Here is a 23439-nt window from a genome sequence, read left to right on the forward strand (position 1 = left end):
TGAGTTCTCTTGACGGTGCCACATCGAGGGCCGACTTGCCGTGACAGTTCAGCAGTGTGGGATCAGCTCCTTCGCTTAGTAACAGCGAGCAAACCTGGTGTATAATTTATAGTTATTAATTTAACTGCATGACATGTCGTCGCTAAGGAGAACTTCTGTGTTTATGATAAATTTTTAAAGAATAGTAAAGATCGGAGAATGTGATCGCGATACGCGATTCGAACCCGCGTCTTTTCGCCAAACCGTAGCAACGCCTAGCCTCTTTTGTTTATAGATATAATTATAATTACCAAGTGTCTTAGCTATGGATGAGTTCTGTGTGAATTAGTTTGAACTGTATGTTTGTATGTAAGCAACCCCATTAGACTAGATTTAGATCTACTTTTTAGCTTAAGCTTAAGCTTTTATTACTTACACTTGAAACTTATGCTAATTTCTGATTTAATCTTATATATTTAAACGAGCAATTCTTATATATAATTGGAATCTCGGAATCGGCTCCAACGATTTTCATAAAATTTAGTATATAGGGGGTTTCGGGGGCGATACATCGATCTAGCTAGGAATCTTTTTTAGAAAATGTCATATTCGTGTTTTATCGACTTAAACATACTTTTTTAACAAATAGGAGGCGTTTGAGTAGTCCCAATTTATTATGAGTCTTCCTGACATCTATTGGCGAATAATAATACTATAAATGTGAGTTTGTGAGGATGGATGCATATGTATGTGTGCGTCTGTTACTCTTTCACGCAAAAACTACTGAACCGATGAAATTTGCTTCGTAGATAGCTGGACAACTGAAATAATACATAGGCACTTTTTATACCGATATTCCTACGGGATACGGACTTACGCGGTTTCAACCGCGGGTCACAGCTAGTACACATTAAATGAACAGGTTGGAAACGTTTGGACGAGGCTTTATGCCGCAGGATCGGTTCTCGCACACAACACAATTTCATTAATTTATCATACCCTTATTAGTCGGTACCAATCGAATTATGTTGTTTTTTTTTTTTGTGTCTATTTTCGATGTGAACTGAAGGTTCACCCTGGTACGCCTTAGGGCGTCCCCCCTTGGGCTGTCTTGTCTTGAATTGGTCTTGGGCATTGTGAGTATATATACACGTAGCTGAGAAATTTCGCTAGCGCGATTCAGCCGCGTGGCTAGATGCTCACCTCCAGGCGCGCCTTGCTGGCGGCCTCGTGCAGCGGCGTGAACGCCCACAGGTCGGTCGCGTTCACGTCGGCGCCCGCGCGCACCAGCAGCTCCGTCACCTCGTAGTGCCCGTACGAGCACGCGTTGTGGAGCGGCACCAGACCGCTGGACGGGAAGAAATAGACGAAAAAAGAGATGAGAAATATTCGATGGGCAAGGAGAGAAATGTACGGTAAGGGAGCGTGCGTAATGTATTATATTGATTGGTTGAACGCGCTAAGATCAGGAATTACTGGATCGATTTGAAAAAATTCTTTCGGTGTTTGATAGCTCATTTCTAAGGCTATAGACTACTAAGTGGGTAAAACCACGGTGTACAGCTAGTAGATAATGTATATAAAAGCAAATCGTATTAGTTACACTATTTATAACTCAAGATAAATTTTTGATAAAATTTGCCATAGAGATAGTTTCAGAGCCAAGAAAGAACCCAAAAAATATTAATACTATTGTACGTGTATTACCATGTAAAACATAATATAATGTTTTTGTGTGTGTCTGTGTGTGTGTGTGTGTGTGTGTTTGTGTTTGTGTGTGCGTGTGTGTGTGTGTGTTTGTGAGTGCGTGAGTGCGTGCGTGCATGCGTGCGTGCGTGCGTGTGTGCGTGTGCGTGTGTGTGCGAGCGCCCTCACCCCTTGTCCTTGGCGTGCACGTCGGCGCCGCGCTGCAGCAGCATGCGCACGGCCCGCGCGCGGTTGTAGCCGGCGGCGAGGTGCAGCGCGGTGGAGCGGCGGCCGTCGCTCGCGTGCACGTTCACGTTCAGCGGCGTCAGCAGGCACGCGAGCCGCTCGTCCGCGCCCGACCGCGCCGCCTCCAGCACGTCCGCTGCGCAGTACTCGCCTGCGTGCCGGGGGTGGGGGATGGGAGATAGTAATGGTTGTTAGAGGAGCGGGGGGAGCGAGGGGGGGAAGATTGTTGATCGTTGTTGATTTATTCGTTTCTAGTTTATTACATTTTCTAGTAAATTACATTTTTTTTCAATTGGATTATAGCCCAGCGTTTGACCACGTCTGGTCTCGATCTTGCCTGGTGGTAAGGCTTGGTGGTCTAAGATAAGCACTTCATAAAAAGATTTACATGAATTATTTGGTATATTGCTCATGAACACAGTGCGTGAGACTTTTCTATAGTGTGATTTTTAGTCATTATTTATAATAGAAACCTTTCGCTAATTGTCTAATTCAGTTGTATAAAAGTACGTAAAGACTTTTTTATGATCCATTCATTGAAAACTTGATTGTTTGAACACACTAATATCAGTAGCTGCTGGACCGAACACAAATCATTCACCATTTGATAAGTTTTTTTTTTACTAAGTGAGAGGGTAGACAGAGAGCTGTAGTCCATACACGACCGGACTTGTGCTTTGTGGAGATTGAGCAACAGTCCCGGGCTAAAATACTTATGAATAAATATGTATGTAATTTTGAGTGTTATTTGCTAGCTAATACGGGCGAAACCGGGGTGGACCGCTAGTAGTACGATATACCTGTCAACACAGGCCTGGTAGCGGGATCGGCTAGGTCGAGCGGCGTCTTGCCCTCCGTGTTTCGTATGTTCGGATCGGCTCCATGCTGTAGAAGTGCTGATAAAAGAGATAAAATAAATTATATATTCTACTGCTGATCATTTAGGGTTATGAAAGATAGATGTTGGCTGATTCTCGAGATATACAATCAATGGGCGCACAAAATTTCATGAGATTCGGTCGAGCCATTTCGTTGAAGTATTGTTACTTACACTTTGAAACGAGATTTACATATATTTGTATGTATAGACTATAGAGATAACTTATAAACAAAAATCTTAACTCTCTTCAAGTTGTAAGAATTAGACCAAATTTAAAAGGGACCACATGGAAGTCACCACCTTTTAAATAGGTACACAAAGAACCATAAAAATCGTGTATACGAACGAGTACATACACAGAGCACCAAAATAATCATTTTTTCAAATTTTGCCTGTATGTGTCTGTCTGGATGTTCCGGCTGATCACTGGAATAAGCTGGACTTGACGTAATAAGGAGTAACTGCTTCTTTTTTCGAAAACGTTATCGGAACATTATAAATAAAAGAAAATCACATTTATATAGGTCAATCTAGCTAGCTAAGATCCAATACATTATTCACATTATAATTTTTATGTATTACTATTATTATACATTAACCATAATCTCCTTGGTTATAGAACATTAATTTTTTAATCAAAGTACAATATAACAAGACTTACCAATGCATACATCGATTTTTCCCTTAGCTGAGGCTTCGTGCAGCGGTGTATATCCCCAGTTGTCTCTAGCCGCCGGCGGAGCCCCGGCCGCGAGCAGCGCTCTGACCACATCCGCGTGACCAAAGGAGCAGGCATTGTGCAAGGGCTGCAGGCCTCCTTCGTCTCGCGCTTGTAACGCCGCACCTCCGGCGATGAGGATTTCTACGACTTCTCGACGGCCATACCCTGGTATTTAGTAGAGTTATATGCATATGATTGTAAGGTAAATTGAGAAAAGATTTATTTATTTCACTTTGTTGTGTTTTAAACAAGAAAATATAAAAGTAAGAAAAATGTAATAGAAACACTTAACGCTTACACAGATTTTAAACAAAACATTAAAGAAACAAAAATGTAATAGAAACACATGACAGATTTAAAAAAAGGGTGTGAGGCCACTTATTGATACTTTAATTATACATTTATAATTTTAATTAAGGAAACATTAATTATACATTTATAAGCAATTTTAACCCTTCAGAATGAATCTACATGTATAGTCTAATAAATATACAGAAGAATAATTACTTTTAACTTGTGAAACAATTTAAACTCGTGCTTATTTCGCATTCGTCAATGACCTTAATACTTAAGTTTACGTTTTTATAACATTCTCAGAGCAGCCATACAAATTTGACAACAAATTGAATTAAAAGTTTTTGCATATTGGAAATCACAAGAAGTGACAAATTTATGACTTATTGACAATAAGGAAACACGAAACGAGATAAATCACGACCGGAGTTACTGAGCGTGAAGCAATTATGCAATTTTAAAAACACAATCCTTTCACTCGATTGTTTTTTACAAGTGATACCAATTTGTGGCACATATTCAACTTAATACTGTTAAACATACCCGCAGCGAAGTGTAGGGGTGTTGATTTACGGCCAGCGGTGTCCCTTGCATTCACAGTTTGCGAATTAACTAACTTTTTTACACGACTCGCGTCGCCAGTTTTGCAAGCCTCGAATAATTCGCGTAGAGGATCCGTTGGGGCCGGCAGAGAATCCAAAGCCGACCCGAGCATAGAACGGCGGCTAGACATTTTATCACATTTACTCGTTAACCACTGTACATGGACATAATTAAACAATAATACTCGATGAAAACACGTAGAGTAGATACAGCTGCTTTGAGACTTGACAATCCAAAATATTGATGTTGCCATATGCCATGTATTATTATTGTGTACACCACAGATTACATAGACTTCTTTACTAGTATCTCAGAAATAGGAAAACAAAGACAACATAAAGGCAGCCTTTTTGTCGCAGTACGTAATTAATAAACTTATTAATTATAGTTGTTAATTACTGATATTGTCATAAATTACCAAAATGACTAAATTGTTTAAATGCAAATTTCTATAATGTCATCTAGAAAACGTTGACTAAAAGCAAAAATATTGGGTTCATTATATATCTAGATTTTATTTGTTTTGCTTTTTGATCACGCCAAGAAACAAAAATTGATGATTTAATTCATGTACATTACGAAGGACAGCATCATACTAATTTTAAGTTCATTCTATATACTATATGTAATGATATTGTATAGCTTTCGAAATATGTTTTATGATTTTTTCTGAGTTTTAGTAAACAAATCTTCGATCAATAATAACAATAACAGCTAGTATAATGACCATTGAGTCATTATTATTGGATGAAGCCACAAATGTGGAAATTTAAGGAAGGCACAGAATGCCAGGTCTATCAAAAAGTATTTTACTCAAGTAAGTAACATATTATACCAAAATCAATAATCAACGGTTTACGTCGTTTTTTTACCAAACATGCAGATAAAATGTTTTTGAAATACAAAACCCTTTCTAATATTTATTTTAGGTACTTGATTATTATTAAAAGAAAATATAAATTTTAATAGCATATTACATTTACGCTTTAAAGGTGTCTCCAGCAATCAAAATATTCCTATATTCCGCAATGCCTAATCACAGCCTTGTGTGAAAAGCGCGTGATGGCTCCTAAGTCCTATGTCCTCTGAATGTACTTAGCCCATGGGTGTAGCCAAGCATAGTATTACTTTATCTGTGGCGTAACCTTACAACAACAGCTGTTTTCTGTAAAATAATATACTATGCATTTTTCTCCTTATATTATAAAAGCATTTTTTGCGATATACATAAATTAAACCACAATACATTTTATTCGAAAAACTAAACATTTTCTATCTATAATTTGTCTATGACAGACGTTAGTTGACGAAATCAAAATGGCGTCTTTCACGGGATAGTGATTACCTACATCCGCCGCATACTGTAGATTGATAAAAATAATCGTGGTTTTGAAAAATTTTATGTGCAAGTACTGTTTGTGAACAATATTGTAAAGTGATTGTGCCAAACAAATTATATCGTGTAAATTGGAATTACTTATCAACGTATTCGTCAAGTTTCTACAAGGTATGTATCCTTTCACTCATCAAATAATTTGAAACAATTTATAATTAAATTACTGCATAGACTTTAATTTATTAGAGAAGAAATGTTAATTGTCGATTTTGTTGCTATAAATTAATCTTAGGGACCGGAAACTGCGTTCTTTAGTTCAGTAGGTGAGTCAGATGCGACTGGTTTTTTACCGAGGACGCGATTTACAGCGGAGACTGCATATCTTAATTTTTCATTAGTTCCTCATTCTCGGGCCATCATAGTACCTACGTAGTTGTTCAAATATTTGTCGCCAGACAGTCGGTACCACTAATTGAATTAGAGGCGCTCGGCCTCTGCAAATTTCTCTAACATTCGCATGTTTTCACTTTTGACTCTCTTATGTGGATTGACTTTAAATTATCTCGATTACGCCCAAACCTTAAAATTCCATGTTTACTCAACACATTCTTCGCACTGCCGTGAAATTAGCAGTTTCTGTTGGTATTTCGATTAATTAGTGTCGATAGTTATATTTTATACTTTTTAACTAGCATTTAGAACACGTTTGGCGACATATTATCCTCGTTTATGTGCTAATTAATGAAATTGTAGTGTAAACATGTTATATTAAGTAAATGTGTCATAATTTAATAAGTATTTTTTATGTCTCTTGATGAGTTTCAATTCAAATGACCATCAAAACAATTTCTGATTTATGTAATGTGAAAGAAAAAGTCGATAACTTAGTGTGGTGGGGTTTAGATAGAGCAGATTTCTTTAAACCTCTTTAATGTAGATTTTTGTTTGTTTAAAATCTTCTTCAAAAAATGTCTCAGTCAGGCAGGACACACACAGCTGCTAACTAATTGTCTTTCAGTAGAATTCAGTGCCCCATAGTCCACTAGGGGACACAAGAATTCACAATATTTAACCCAAGTCTTTACAGTTGTTGCAAGCCAAATACTGTGTCATGGAAACAACCCACAAAATACTGTAATAAGATATTCCATGATCAAGTTTTACTAATCTATATTCAAACCATGAAATAATTATCAAACACTATTATAAACAGTTATAAGATAATTATATTAAGTACATTTTAATATAGTAATTATTTCATTAACAAGGGGTCCGCCCGGCTTCGCCCATGGTACATATTCCTCTTCAATAAATGGGCTTTCTAACACTGAAAGAATTTTTCATATCAGACCAGTAGTTCCTGAGTTTAGTGAGTTCAAACAAACAAAAAAACAAACTCTTTAGCTTTATAATATTAGTATAGATTAATAGTATAATATTATCTTCTCTGCTATAAAATGAGGAAAGATTCTCTAAATCAATCTCATACTTTTAGAGCTTATTTGTAACAGACAAACAAAAAAATATATATTAAGTTTTTAAAACTTTGGTGATAAATAATGTAATGAATAACTTGCATTCATTATATTCTATTTCTTAGGGTGTAATTTTAATAATAACTCACATTTGTCTGGTTAACAGTTAACTTATTGAAAAAGGCTAATCACTATATAATTTCACCAATCGGAGCAGAGCATCTATAAAAAATGTTCCAAATTTATATTGTACTACTTGCGCCCCGCGGTTTCACCCGCGTAAGTCCGTATCCCGTAGGAATATCGAGATAAAAAGTTGCCTATACCTTATTTCAGTTGTCCTTCCAGCTGTCTACGTACCAAATTTCATTGCAATCGGTTCAGTAGTTTTCGCGTGAAAGAGCAACAAACACACACATATCCTTACAAACGTTCGCATTTATAATATTAGTAGGATAATGTCCAAAATTAACTTAAATTAACACATTACCACTTGGTGCTAAATTATGTCATAATTTATTTTAAAACATATACTCATATCCTTTCGAGGAAAACTGTGTGTGTATTATATATTAACGTTAAAATATTAACACCCGTACATTGCTTCTGTCACATGTTATCAGGCAATACTTCTATTATAAAATAATTGTCATCCGCTGTTTTACTATGATTGAATTCATACAGAAACAGATCAATACTTAATGCATCTGCCCCACATACCACAAGGGCACACCTGACTTCACTTTTATCTTATTTAGGACTAGTGGCCCACCCTGGCTTTGCACGGATGCAATAATAAATGATATAATATACGTATAAAGCTTTCTCTTTAATCACTCTATCTATTAAAAACACCTCATTTAAATCTGCTGCGCAATTTTAGAGATCTAAGCATTAAGCTACTTTGTTTTATACTATGTTTATACTATGTTATATAGCTAAAACAATCTACTAAAATCATATTTTTGATCAATTACTCATCTAATTATTTAACTGGCTATGCAGACCATAAGTAAGTTGTAATATTTTTGAAGTAATTAAAGCTAAGGTTATGAGTTTTACATAATATTTGCGATATTTTATCTTTAGGTTGTTAGAAGGCCCATTTCTTGATTTTCAGTGATATGATAATGCTAGGATTAAAGTTTTATATCTTTATAGGGCTTATCTTTAAATATAATCTATACTTTAAAGGACGAAACCTACTTTCTTTAATATATCCTACTAATATTATAATCAAAAGTTACAAAGTAAGTACCTATGGATAGACTGATGGGTGAATGGATGGATATATATTAATCCTTCACATGAATATAGCTCATTGTATCTGTATCATATTACGGTACAGAGATAGATTGTAATCTGGATAAGCAAATAGGCCACTTTTTACCGGGATACCATGTGAGTAACACCATTACAGCTGGCATACAATAAGAATATTCAATTGTTCTGAAGCTGGCGACAAGAAGTTAAGAAAATGTACTAGTGTGGAAGAGTGTGTATACACAATCCTTAGATAACTTTAAGATAAGACATGCGAGATAGCAGATTGTGGCTTATCTTTTATCTGTTTTACACATTTTCATAATATCGTATCGTGTATAGCGGTACCAATACGCGGGCGTAATGAGATTAATTTGGAGAGGGAGAGGGGCGTGGTGGGGGGGGGGGGGGGGGGGGGGAATGGTTATCCTGAAATGAAATAGACTAATAGTACATAAAATATAAATATCCTTTAAAACCTTTATGTATACCCTTATGTATTTCTTATGTATACCCTTATGTATTTCTCTATACACTATAAAATTCTCATGTCACAATATTAATTATCATACTCCTCTGAAATGGCTGGTACGATTCTCATGGAATTTTGTATATATGTGTGGTAGGTTTGAGAATCGGCCAATGTCTATTTTTCATACCTCTATCATATGATAAGAGTAAGGCAAAACAGCATTATCTAGTATTGCTATTTGGATTAGGAAAAAAAAAATGTATTTTGTCTTCAATAATTGGATTCTTGATGAAGGTTTATAACAGGCTGTTTAACATCATTATTAGATTTCTTTTGATTTTAATGACTAGTGAAACTCACAGCCAACTCACAAGTACCTACATCTAGTTTAGGTATGCATGTGTGTCTTATTTACCCTTACATAATATAAAGTAAAGTCGCTTCCCGCATCTGTCACTATGTAAGTACTCGTATGTATGTATGCTTAGATCTTTAAAACTGCACAACGGATTTTGATGGGGTGTTTTTTTTTAATAGATAGAGTGATTCAACAGATAGGTTTATATGTATAATAACATCTATTTAATCACTCTGTATTTGCGTGCTGGAGGAGCCATCAGAGAGCCAGTACCTGTATATACTTATTTGTATTATTTTTTCTTTATATACTTTGTTGTATTTTTTTGTTTTTTTTTTCGAAACGGGTAAACCAAGCGGAGACGGTACGAGCGGCTAGTAAATAATTAAAGAAATTACAATGAATCCACAATGTACTATTATAGAGTGTCGCTTTGTTGCCGAAGCTATGTAAGCTGTCTGTATATTCTTTGTTTATACCTAAAGAGATTAATATATTATGGTATGATGACATAGTCTGTCTAAAATCGATCAAGTGCGAGTTGAATGCGACACACTCGGGGTTCCGTACAAGAAAGCCAAAAAGCAAATGTAAAAAAATCTTGATTAATTAGAAATTAAAGACCTTTAACGGATTATAAATGCGATTTATTCATTATATTATTGATTTATTGTCCATCTAAACAACCGGTGCTTTACCTCGTATAGCTGCAACAGAAATACATGATCTCTGAAAATTTCAACTGTTTTAGTCTCACGGTTTATGAGATACGTCCTACAGACAGACAGACAGACAGACAGTCAGACAAGCGGACAACCCTATAACTCTACGACCTACTACTAAGATCGTAATAAAGTCCCATCTTATCCTCTGTCTATGGAACGCTAAAAACGGCCTTACATATTTTTTTATCCATGTCACATTCTCAGTGTATTATGTAAAGGACACCGCGACGGAATGTCGGGAGGCATTCGCGACATTTATGCAATATACTATAATATATAAATGGGCACGTGCAGTTAATTACTATTGTTGTGGGTATGTGTATAAATTACGCGCTGTGGTTTATCTCAGATGCACGGTTATTGATGTGCGCATCCAGCGTATGAGTTACTAGCTGCGCCCCGCGGTTTCACCCGCGTAAGTCCGTATCCCGTAGGAATATCGGGATGAAAAGTTGCCTATGTGTTATTCCAGTTGTCCAGCTGTCTACGTACCAAATTTCATTGCAATCGGTTTAGTAGTTTTTGCGTGAATGAGCAACAAATACACACACATCCTAACAAACTTTCGCATTTATAATATTAGTAGGATTAGTAGGAAGGATGCGTGTGGTAGCTCGCATTTATAATATTAGTAGGATTAGTAGGATAGTAGGAAGGATGCGTGTGGTAGTCGTGCGCTGGTTGATATTGGCAAGTCGTTATGTGACATGGGACGGAAATCTATCTTGTTTACCCAAAAATGGGTCAAGTGAGTGTCAGGCGCGCGACTCTTTGAGGGATTCCGTACGATAGCTCTTTTCTACTGAAATGGTCGCTAATGTCCCGGGGGGTTAGGTACCACTCCATATTCCATAATAGGATGACTGTCCAAATGATAAAAATTCTCAAACAAACACAAAAAACGAAAGAAAAGAAATAAAAGAAACGAAAGAACGAAACAAGTTCTTTTTCGTTGGTTGTGTTTATAGATAACTCCTTGGCTTTACAACCGATTGATGTGATTCTTTCTGTATTTCATAGAAAATTGTTCCCATTTGGTACCATTTGGTACCATTTCACCTCTTTCACACTCAAGTGGCACCTCCCACCAGGCACGTGAGTGACTTTTTTTTTTTTTGGTAGGATAGAATTCTTATTTTGTCGTAAAGTATGTTTCGTTATATTATTATCATTGCTTTTCGCTTGTAATCTTTCATGTGATACTCGTGCGAAGTCATGGCGGCTGGCGATCGCTCGATTGCAAACTAAAAAAAAAAAAAAACACTTTCCTCCGACATCTGGTGTCGGGTATCGGTGCATGCGAAATTTCAAGGTCACACCGCGGGTCAACAACCTCGTGGAAGGAGTGACAGCTAATTAATTATTAAAGTGGGAGATATTGGATGTCTTCGCTTGTCTGTCTGTGACGATTCGATACAATCTTGAGTGATTTTTAAAGGGTTTTTTTGCGCATAAGAAAGTCTTCACAGAGCAACACGGGATACAATATCATCCCGTACAGAAGCTGGGAAAAACTGCTTTGAATAGTGGTAATTCTCGTGGAAGGTTTTTGTGTGTATCTTTATACATGACTAGCTGCGCCCCGCGATTTCACCCGCGTTAAGTCTGTATTCCGTAGGAATACCGGGAGAAAAGCTGCCCGTGTGTTATTCCATTTGTTCAGCTATCTACATTCTAAATTTCAATGCAATCGGTTCAGTAGTTTTTGCGTGAAACAGTAACAAATGTATGTACGTTACATACGCACTTATAAATGGAATCTAACACTGAAATAATTTTTTAAATCGGACAATTAGCTCCTGAGATTAATGCGTTCAAACAAACAAACAAACACTTCAGCTTTATAATATTAGCATAGATGATAATGAACGACGTCGACGACACTGGGGCCTGGGGGTAGCAGCTTTCTATTGGTGAAATGATTTTAAATTACTCGTAAACCATGCAGAATACCTAAAACTTAACTCTGTATAATTTATAAGATATAAAGATAAAAATTTCTACATTTTAATTAAATATTTATAATAGCAGCACGCCCCGGCTTCGCCCCGGTAGGTTTATTGTAATTGGAATAATATAAACTATACTATCTTTTAAGTTGAATCAAACTGCGTATGGTGTGCGAATTTGATTAAAAACGGTTGAGTAGTTTGGGTGACCATCGCAGACAATTATTAGGCACGTATTTTATATACCTGTTACTAGCAGTTCGCTCCGGCTTCGCCTGTGGTACATATATCGCCTATGTCACTCAGCGAAGTTGCAGATTTTTAAAGAATTTTTAAAATCGGTCCAGTAGGTATGAGTTTATCCATTACAAACAAACGAACAAAAATACAAACTCTTCCTCTTTATAATATTAGTAAACTATCTGCACCCGGCATACGCTGTTCTTCCTTACTCTTATCATTTAGGGGTATGAAAAATAGATGTTGGCCGATTCTCATAGATACCGGATAAGCACAAAAAATTTCATCAAAATCGGTCAAGCCGTTTCGGAGGAGTATGGCAACGAAAACTGTGACACGAGAATTTTATATATTAGATAATGTACGTTATCGTTTTGCTATCAATCAATAAATTATAATTATTATAATACGCTTTATCCGTTTTTTTTTCGCGGTTTACACGAATACTTAAACAATTTCACAACGCTGAAGCAACAAATGGGCGGTCAAAATATTTCGTAAACCATCAAATTTACAAATGCATACCTACATTCATTATAAATATTACCAATTATGTTCTATGCAGGTACAGTACATTAAAAAACATGCATGTGAACAGACAAACGGACATGACGAAACTTACACGAATAAATAGTTCCTCAAAACAAAAAAAACCTCACATTAATATTTACACGGTTCAGAATAAATGCATAATGACATTGTAACATTGATATAATTGCTGCTGTGCAATGAATGCGCTTCGAATATTCGTACACGCTTCCCTGTCTGTTGCGCCAGTTTGTTACTTACTGCGGCTTTACTCGTGGTCATTCGACTCTGATTAACTCGAAACTCATACATTTATTATGTCAATAGTAAATCGTCTCATAGAGGCACTTTTGAATCGTCATAACACAGTTTTAACGAGAAATTTTTTGAAAGATTTACAAAATTTAATTTTTATTTGTTTTTGAACATTGAAATGCTTTTATAAATGAGACATTTTTTGAAAGGGGCGGGATTCGAACCCGCGTTTCTTGCCTAACCGTGGGGTGCCCCTTAGGCACATGAAACCGAAAGAGTAGAAGAAATTCGATTACCGCGGCGGGATCACGGGTGGCCGAGAGGCTAGGCGTTGCTACGGTTAAGCAAGAAACGCGGGTTCGAATCCCGCCCCGTGATCGAATTTTTTCTAATCTTTCAAAAAATTTCTCGGATTTACAAAATTTCTCGTTAAAACTGTATAGGTAGATAATAACAGTTTTAACATTTACCACCGGTTCGGAGAGCGGTTTCTACAGAGAAGAGTCGACAAGAACGACTCAGTTATAGCGTCAGGAAGGAAAACCCGACTTATTTTTATATAGTAGATTATGGTTCCAAAGAACCGTCCTGCGGTTCTGTGTGGTACAGCATTACGGATTAATCAGGTTATATTCTATTGTAAGCAGTGGTGGCTCAGTGGTGAGAACCTCGGACTTCAAAATCAATAAGGCGGCGGGGTTCGAGAACGGGCGAGCGTGCTGGAAATAAATTGATTTTTCAATGTATCTGCACATGTAGATAACAACATCACCACTGCTTAAAGCGATGAAGGAAAACATCGCGAGGAAACCGGCATGTCCGAGAATCAAAAGTTCGACGACATGTGACATCTGCCAACCCTCACTTGGCCAGCGTGGTGGATTCTGGCCTGAACCCTCATAGGAGACCTGTGTCCCAGCAGTGGGAACATATATGGGATTGTATTCTTTTCAATTCTATGTTATACTAGCTGCGCCCCGCGGTTTCACCCGCGTAAGTGCGTATCCCGTAATAATATTGGGATAAAAAGTTGCTTATATGTTATTCCAGTTGTCCAGCTGTCTACGTATCAAATTTCTTTGCAATCGGTTCAGTAGTTTATGCGTGAAAGAGCAACAAACACACACACACACACACACATCCTTACAAACTTTCGCATTTATAATATTAGTAGGATAGTAGGATTCTATTGTATACTAAATCAATACAATAGCGGAAGAAAACTTGAATTAGTTCCACGTTTATCACTCACTGAACATTCGAGTGAGCCCCGCGATGCTATCGGCACTTGTGGAATCTAGATTCGATATTATATGTCAGCTAGATTGTAGCGCGTGGCGTTGCCCGCGTTGTCAAATGATTCCCATGGGAATGAGTGTACAGTGGAACGATATCAACTACCTATATTATAACAGTTTCGTGATACAGCCTGATGCAGGCAGGTGGACAGACGGACGGACGAAACACCACACTCTGTCTGTACGCGTCTCACACAATATTCTCATATCAGACAACCGTCTTCTAAGTTAAGAAATTAAACGCTTTTTAACGGATTTTAAACGCGATTTATTCATTATATTATTAACCCGACGTTTCGAACACTTGAACAGCGAGCGTGGTTGCGGGGAGTTTCTAAATCCTTCCTACTAATATTATAAATGCGAATAATTGTAAGGATGTGTGTGTGTGTGTTCGTTGCTCTTACACGCAAAAACTATAGAACCGACCGCAATGAAATTTTGTACGTAGACAGCTGGACAACTGGAATAACATATAGGCATCTTCTTATCCCGATATTCCAACGGGATACGGACTTACGCGGGTGAAACCGCGGCGCGCAGCTGGTGTATAATACTCGCGTAAAATCAAACACAAGAAAATACTATTCCTCTAGGTGTCCGGGAGCGTCACGACTGAATTATAACCAGCTCCCGCGGCCCCATTTCACTTAAGCGGCTCGACGGAACACAGTGGGGGGGTTTTGGTCGGTAAGATTGGATCCGACATAACCCACGGCTCCTCGTCCGCCGGCCGCGGGTATCTGTGCAAGATTTTCCCACTATAAAAAAAAAAAAAACGTGTCAGCGAGCCATATTGCTGTTGACCGAGGGTCATCGGCTTTTGTGACAATCATTGAGCTGATGCTAATCGTTAATTTAATTTATATTAGTTTTAATTTTTTAATTGATGTTAGTTTTAATTTTTTCAATTTATGTTACTTTTTCCATGGGTTTGTTTTTTTTTATGTGGCAATAAAGCTTGTTTTCTTTCTTTCTTTCTTTCTTGATGCACTGGATACACGGCAGCCAGTCCGTAGTACGGAACGGGGACCTGGTCGCCGAAATAAAAAATTGAATTTAAATAAACGCGCTCTGACGGCATTCTCGGATTTTTTTTACATAATACAGTCGTGATTCATACGTGTTTATTGTTTATGTATACGCTAGCTGCGGCGCGCGGCGTCGCTCGTTCTGGTTCGAGTATGTAGAGAAAAAGTACGGATACGTGTGTCTTTCGTTCAGGGCTTATTGCGGTATTCGATCGGTGAGGCTTTTTCGAAATGGGCTTATGAATTTTGGAGTTTGTTGTAAACGTAAAATTACAACGTTCTTCGTTTGAGTTAACTAGCTGTTCGCCCCGGCTTTTTTTTTTTTTTTTATGTCATAGCGGGCAGCTGAGCTGGTGGTTCGCCTGATGGTAAGCGATCACCACCGCCCATAAACATTCGCAAAGGTAGTACCTCTGTGAATGCGCTGCCCGCTTTTATGGGGTAAGGGAAAAGGAAAGGATGAACGACTGGAAAGAAGGAATGGACTAGGACGGGTGAGGAAAAGGAAACGGGCCTCCGGCTCCCCCACTCACCGTACGAAACACAGTGGCATGCCACTATTTCACGCCGGTTTTCTGTGGGGGTGTGGTACTTCCCCGGTGCGAGCTGGCCCAATTCGTGCCGAAGCGTGCTCGACTCCCACAATCGCCCCGGCTTCACCCGTGTTACATATGTAGCCAATGTCACTCAGTGAAGCTGCAGCTTTCTAATGATGAAAGAATTTTTAAAATCGGTCGAGCGGTTTTTGCGTGACTTTCGCGGGTGAAACCGCGGGGCGCAGCTAGACGTATAATAAAGAATGGAACCGATCGCAGTCCGTACTTGAAAATCAAACTTTATTACGTCTGTGTTAAAACTGAAACGATGATGATGATTTTTAGAATTACCTGATGTTTGTCAGTTTCTTTGCACTTCATAAATAGGTATTATTTAGGTTCACTTAGCACCGGTGACGATACAATAAATTCACAAGATCAATCTCATCCTTATTAGAATCGGCAGGATTCAATAGCTTCAATAAGCTTTTTTATTGTGATGTTTTGTGTTCATTATTGTATTGTTTTGTTCTAAGTTTATTGTTTTTTTTTTATTTTTTTTTATTGTAATTCTGTGGAGTCAAATAAATGTTTCTTTCTTTCTATCGTGACGGTGTTTCGATGATAACATGTTTCCAGTGCGTGTTGTATTATTATTTATAATTATTATTGTTTACAAACAAAACGCTCTTACGCTGCTGTTCGTAGCGTAGATCGAATGAGCGGTCGGTTCGGTGTGACGTCGTGGTTGGTTATTAACGACATACACTGTGAAATACGCTTCGTTGTTGTATGCTTGAGACTTCTGTATGGAAACATCCTATCCTACTAATCCTACTACCTACTTAATGTTATGTATAAATGCGAAAGTTCTGTAGCTTTTGCGTGAAAGAGCAAAAAACACACACACACATGCTTACAAACTTTCGCATTTATAATATTAGTAGCATATGATAGGATAGGATGTGATAAATAATTACCCGTTTATGTGTGACTGTGGTTTAATTAAGTTTAATGTATGCCCAACAATCTTGTTGAGATCTCACGAGACTGCAGTGTTTTAATTGACGAGTGGATGTCATGAGCAAACTTAGCATTCAGGCTGCATCTCTTGACGCCGGTGGCTGTGATTGGCGGAGCGGTTTTTTTTTTCTACTTAAATTAAATCTTTTTTTTTTAATCGATGTTTACAAAAACGATCGAGGTCCTGCAAAACGATTGGATTTTTTTAACGTTAATTATAGAAGTAGAAATAATAATAATTATGGCAAGTTAAAAAGTGCAAGACCTTATAATCTTACTAGCGGTCGACGCCGGCTTCGCCCGTGGTACATATATAGCCTATAGCCTTCCCCAATATATGGGCTATCTAATACTGAAATCATTTTGCAAATCGGACCAGCAGTTCCTGAGATTAGCGCGTTCAAACAAACAAAAAAAACTTGAGACGATTATATACAAACATAAGGGTAAAGTTAATAAGTTTGTGATAACATAATCACTCGATAGCTCTCATAGTGCGCGATCGGAGCACTATCGCATGCGCTTCGCTTACCCGCTTCCCGCTCCGCTCGTGAACGTAAACACATCGTCTAAAAATAAGGGTGATGTCACGTGTATATTTAGAAATTTAATATTTTGCCGTCGACTGACTAATCGTATAAACAGTGATATAATCGGTCAATACGTCATAATAAATAATACGTGATTGAGTAAATTTCTACCGTAGAATAGGTCTCACAGAAAAGGCACCAACGTGTCCCCCTGGGGTGGAGGTACCGTTCCAGAAAAGGGTACCAACGTCCTCCTGAGGTGAAGGTGCCGCTACAGAAAGGGGCACCAACGTCCTCCTGGGGTGAAGGTACCGCTACAGCAAGGGGCACCAACGTCCTCCTGGGGTGAAAGTACCGCCACAGAAAGGGGCACCAACGTCTCCCTGGTGTGGAGGTACCGCTCCAGAAAGGAGCTCCAGATTCTAATAATTATTTTTAAGGAATATCTAAATCGCTTTCACGTTGTCAGAACTCGACTAAATTGAATTAGGATCACGTGGCTATCATATAAAACCAAGTTTTATTAAGAGATAAAACAAAATCAGTCCCATGATAATCTCAATCTGATAGCCGGCGTGAAATAGTAGCATGTTAATCTTTCCTTATCCCTTTCCCGTTTGAAGTGGACACCGCATTCGCAGAGGCAATTTTTCTGCGAATGTTCGTGGGTAGTGGTGATCGCTGACCATCAGGCGAACCACCACCTCAGTTGTCCGCTTACGACAGTTATAAAGCCAAACCACCCCCTCCCCCTGGTCTCAAACTCAGTTGCCTCAAAAAATAGTCGCATGATAACCTCCCCCCTGTTCTTGAAGTTGGTTTGAAAACTAAATCACACCTCGCGCACGCTATCAAGCGAAGCGCTGTCGAGACATACGTGCCGTCCGTGGCGAGGACGCGTCGCGTCGTTCCGGAGGTCGGCGTGCGGTTGCGAATTGAGATAGCGCTGGTTTATATTAATATATATAAATCTCGTGTCACAATGTTTGTCCTCAATGGACTCCTAAACCACTTAACCGATTATAATAAAATTCGCACACCATGTGCAGTTCGATCCAACTTGAGAGATAGGATAGTTTATATTATTACAATTACGATAAATGACTACCCGGGCGGAGCCGGGGCGTGCAGCTAGTAATATGAATATCTATACTAATATTATAAAGCTGAAGAGTTTATTCGTTTTGTTTGTTTGAACGCGCTAATCTCAGGAATTGTTGGTCCGATTTGAAAAATTATTTCGATGTTAGATAGCCCATATATTGAGAAAAATGTAAATATGATCAACTAGCGTTCCGCCCCGGATTCGCCCGTGGTACATGTATGGCCTATAGCACTCGCAGATCACGCACCTATCCAACGATGTAAAGCAAATAATTTTCAAAATCCCTCCAATTGTTCCTGAGATTAGCGCGTTCAAACAGATTTAACTCTCCGGCTTTGTTATTAACATTATTAGTATATGTTATATACCAGCGTGCGCGCTTTTGTGCGCAGGCGCATATCGCAACGTATGCTGTACAATAATTATCAACTGTCAGCGGAAACCTGGTGGTGATACCGCACCGGGTGACTCATGCGCTGCGTGGTGTATGGGGAAATAGGCTATTTTGTATTTTATTTATGTAGTAAACAGTATATTTAGGGTTCGATGAAATCAATGATTAAATATATATAAATTACTAGCTTTGCGCCCGCGGCTTAATGCCCGCGTAGACGCAGGAAAGATAGACCCGGGGTTTTCCTCGGATGTTCCCGTTCCCATTGGATTTTCGGGGTAAAAACCTTTCTGTGTCCGTTTCCTGATTCTAACCTACCTAGGTAAAAATTTTCAGCCAAATTGGTTAATCCGTTCTTCAGCTATAAATATAATGTAAACTTACAACACTTTCTTTCGGTTTTGCTTTAAAGATAGACCCGGAGTGTTACCGGCAAAGTTCCTGTTCCCGTTAGATTTCCGGGATAAAAACTATCCTATGTCCTCTCTCGGGTTTAAAACTATCTCTGTACAAAATTTTAACATAATCGGTTTATCCGTTCTTGAGTTATTAATAGTGTAACTAACACGACTTTCTTTTATATATATAGATTGTTAGAGTCAAAATAAGTTTTCATGGTACAGCCTTTGATCCCCTATTTTATCGTCTTCGGGGGGTAGAATTTATCAAAATCCTTTTTTACCGGTTAGAAGAAAAAAAAGGTGTGTTTGCGATTCACACACGATGGAAGTGAAACTTCAGTAAATCGACAAAAGAATGAGATGAGTATATATAAAATATAAAATAGTACGTATATTTCTGTCTCATTCGTTGCCAGCTTCGTTCTACACATTTTTGTATTTCTGTCTCATACCTGTCGTTTTTCCGTTGCATCAGGTTTGAAATCGCAACGATTCTAAAGAAGTTTCACTTCAAAAAACCCCGATCGGTTCTTTAGCTTGGCGTGTGTGCTGATGGATCACTCAATCAGTCAGTCACGACAGTGAGACTAGCACACCCGGCCACGCGTTGTTGTGGTTGAGTTATTGAAAAAATGTATTATAATTGGGATAATTAATCGAAATAAAAACTATCCTATGTCTTAAGTTGGACCAAATTACACATAAATCGTCAAATTGCATCAAAATCGGTTGAGTTGGTGGAGAGCTCATTGGGAACATACGTCATGACACTAGATTTATATATATTAAGACTAGCTGACCCGGCAAACGCTGTTCTGCCTTACTCTTATCCTTTGGCCGATTCTCACACATACCCAATATGTGCACACAAATTTTCATAAGAATCGGTCCAGCCGTTTCGGAGGAGTTTGGCAACGAAAACTGTGACACGAGAATTTTATATATTAGATTGTGTTTTCATATGGGACCAAACACTTGTTTTATTGTACATATTTCAACAAATTTTCCGTAACAGCCTATCAGCACTGTCGTTATCGTATCGCCAGCTATCACCGCATACCTACGTGATGTATTGTCGTCGGCTATCTAGATTCTAACATCTGACACTATCGCGACCGGCGCGCCCGCGTCGCGGTGCGCTGGCGCACGTTTGTGCCGCGTTCGCCGCCGCTGGGTGCTGTGTGTTTGTGGAGCGAGCGATGAATGGAAGGAGGGGATGTTTTATGGCTTTTTGGGTACCGTCTGTCTCGTCTGTCTGTCTGTCCATCCGTCTTTCATTGGGCTGTACTTAGTGAACTGCGATACTAGAACTTTTTAGGGATGATGTATATCTGTTGTTGATATAACTACGAATAATATTAAATCGATGATAAGCAACGGTTGGTGCGATCACGTGGTATGATGATGTCGATTGAATATAAGAAAAATTAATTACTACTCACTACTAAGACATTAACCAGTAAATTGGTAACAGTATGATAGTAGCACAGAATAGAAGAAGACTATCCAACGACTTGGATCTCGTGGTAAAAACTGAAACGGTCTATAACGGTCGATGTCACAATATGTGTCACTCGATCATATTATGTGATGGCCTGGGTTGACCCTTAGGCACATGAAATACCATCCATTATCGATTCTTTAGAAATTTCTCATTTCCATGCTATAAAACTGAAAAGTTTAACTCGATACCAGTCCTACTCCTACTAATATTATAAATGCGAGAGTTTTGTAAGGATGTGTGTGTGTTTGTTGCTCTTTCACACATAAACTACTGAACCGATTGCTATGAAATTTGGTACATGGAAGTTGCACGAAAGATACTGGACAGACTACAGCGCGTCCCGTCCAGTGCTCCGTTAGACTGTCTTATTAATTGTGTTTTCTTTTGTTTTGTGAGTACTAGTTTAATTGATTGTGTTTTTTATTGTTTTCAGACTCATGCAGCGGCGCGGTTTTAGAATGGGCAAGAACGGGTGAGGTGCGCGCGCGTCGCCACGACGCGCATCGGTCAACATGTCTTTTTTTAATAATCTGAAGAAGGTATGCCCTTTTATTTATGCAGTCGAGCGTGGGAGTCGAGAGACGCCTCGGCACGAATTGGGCCAGCTCGCACGGGGGAAGGTGCCCACAGCCCCAAAGAAATAAGTAGCATGCTACTGTGTTTCGTTCGGTGAATGAGAGAGGCCCGTTTCCTTTTCCTCACCCCTCCCAGTCCATTCCTTTATTCTCATCGTCAAGCGTTTCCTTATCCCTTGATAGCGGACGAAGAATTCGCAGCGTCTCTACCTCCGGTAATGTTCACGGGCGGTGGGGATCGTTTACCATCAGGCGAACGACTCAGTTGTTTGCTATTACATGAAAAGAATGGATAAACTGATGTTTTAAATTTGGTCCTTATTGGATAATGTAAGCGGTGGTGGCTCAGTGGTGAGAACCTCGGACTTTAAAATCGATAAGTCGTGGTTCGAGACCAGGAGAGCGTGCAGGAAATAAATTGAGTTCTCAATTTATCTGCACATGTGGATAACATCACCACTGCTTAAAACGATGAAGGATAACATCGTGAGGAAACCGGCGGCATGTCCAAGACTCAAAAGTTCGACGACATGTGACATCTGCCAACCCGCACTTGGCCAGCGTGGTGGATTATGCCCTGAACCCTCACAGGAGGCCTGTGTCCCAGCTGTGGGAATATATATGGGCTGATGATGATGCATAATGTTTGAGTGGGAAGGGCCCTAATGTTTATTCTAACTGATTCTCAAAACAATGGTTAGCTATGTTTATCTGTATGTCTTTCTGTCGTATCCTATGTGCGTCAATCGCATAAAAACAGGGAGCGTGTTGGATTTTGATAAAATTTTAAATGGTATATAACCATTAGATTCAACTAAAAAAAGGGTTAAATATTGTTAAAACTTAAAATGGGTGCAGCGATCTATACTAATATTATAAATGCGAAAGTTTGTATGTGTATGTGTATGTGTATGTGTATGTTTGTTACTATTTCACGCAAAAACTATTGAGTCGATTGCAATGAAATTTGTTGCGTAGACAGCTGGACAACTGGAGTAACGTATAGGCAACAACATTTTATCCCGATATTCCTACGGGACACAGACTTGCAGCGCAGCGCAGCTAGTTCACACTACTCGTGTGCAGAAGAAGTCACACCGCGTGATACAAGATAATTTCACATAGATGCAACGACCATGCGTCAAAGGTAAAAATTCGGCATAGCGAAAGTTACGTAACCGCATAACGTAAATTTTTATGTCTATTTCGTACACGAAACGACCGAATAACGACGCAATATTCTGTTTTGTAAGATGTAAATGGCCCGTTTCCTTTTCCTCACCCGTCCTAGTCCATTCCTTCTTTTCCATTCCATTAAATAAGTCCATTCTTCTTTCCTTTTCCTCACCCGTCCTAGTCCATTTCAGTCGTAAATCCTTTCCTTCTCCCTTTCCCTTTTGTGCTTATCCGGTATCTATGAGAATCGGCCAACATCTATTTTTCATACCCCTAAATGATAAGAGTAAGGCAGAACATCGTTTGCCGGGTGCAGCTAGTCGGTGTATATATGTATGTAGTATATAGTATAGTATGTAGCTGCGCCCCGCGATTTCACCCGCGTAAGTCTGTATTCCGTAGGAATATCGGGATAAAAAGTTGCCTATGTGTTATTCCAGTTGTCCAGCTATCTACGTACCAGATTTCATTGCATTCGGTTCTGTAGTTTTTGCTTGAAGTAGTAATAAACATACATACACATACATCCATCCTCGCAAACTCTCGCATTTATGATATTAGTAGGAGTTCAAAAAAAAGGAGCATGTTCTCAATTGGACTGTATTTTTATAATAAATACATAGTTTGTATTTAAATTACATATGGAAAAATTCGTCTTCGTTTGTTATTTTGTTAAAAATTTTGATACTCGTCGAATGCGATTAACAATAATGGTCAAGTCGATCCCGGCATTGGTAAACCGATATGTGGGCGGATGGTTATGTCGTTTTTTGATTATGATTATGATGATGATGGTGATGATGATGATGGTGATGGTGATGATGATGATGATGACGGTGATGATGATGGTGATGAT

At 38.6% G+C, this 23439-nt stretch overlaps 2 protein-coding genes across 9 annotated transcripts in view; one reads left to right on the top strand and one right to left on the bottom strand.

The window, feature by feature from the left end:
• Window positions 1-4637, bottom strand: part of LOC119839016 (poly [ADP-ribose] polymerase tankyrase) — a 22489-nt gene extending 17852 nt beyond the window's left edge. The window contains exons 1-6 of the mRNA XM_038365185.1: window positions 4350-4637; window positions 3453-3677; window positions 2712-2807; window positions 1855-2062; window positions 1183-1327; window positions 1-94 (exon numbers count right to left, since the gene is read on the bottom strand). The exon at window positions 1-94 is cut by the window's left edge and continues 6 nt beyond it. Coding sequence (XP_038221113.1) covers window positions 1-94; window positions 1183-1327; window positions 1855-2062; window positions 2712-2807; window positions 3453-3677; window positions 4350-4539 — 958 coding nt within the window. The 5' untranslated portion in view covers window positions 4540-4637. The remainder of the gene's footprint in view (window positions 95-1182; window positions 1328-1854; window positions 2063-2711; window positions 2808-3452; window positions 3678-4349) is intronic.
• A 1074-nt stretch (window positions 4638-5711) lies between these two features.
• The window catches only part of LOC119838990 (serine/threonine-protein kinase 10), a 49870-nt gene continuing 32142 nt past the window's right edge, over window positions 5712-23439 (top strand). For 6 of the 8 annotated variants that reach the window (XM_038365151.1, XM_038365152.1, XM_038365153.1 and 3 more), the window contains exons 1-2: window positions 5712-5916; window positions 21266-21371. In XM_038365151.1, coding sequence (XP_038221079.1) covers window positions 21345-21371 — 27 coding nt within the window. In that variant the 5' untranslated portion in view covers window positions 5712-5916; window positions 21266-21344. The remainder of the gene's footprint in view (window positions 5917-21265; window positions 21372-23439) is intronic. The other 2 variants (XM_038365158.1, XM_038365157.1) reach the window with 1 other exon arrangement.

This window comes from Zerene cesonia, unplaced genomic scaffold, assembly GCF_012273895.1.
Source record: "Zerene cesonia ecotype Mississippi unplaced genomic scaffold, Zerene_cesonia_1.1 Zces_u007, whole genome shotgun sequence".
NCBI lineage: Eukaryota > Metazoa > Arthropoda > Insecta > Lepidoptera > Pieridae > Zerene > Zerene cesonia.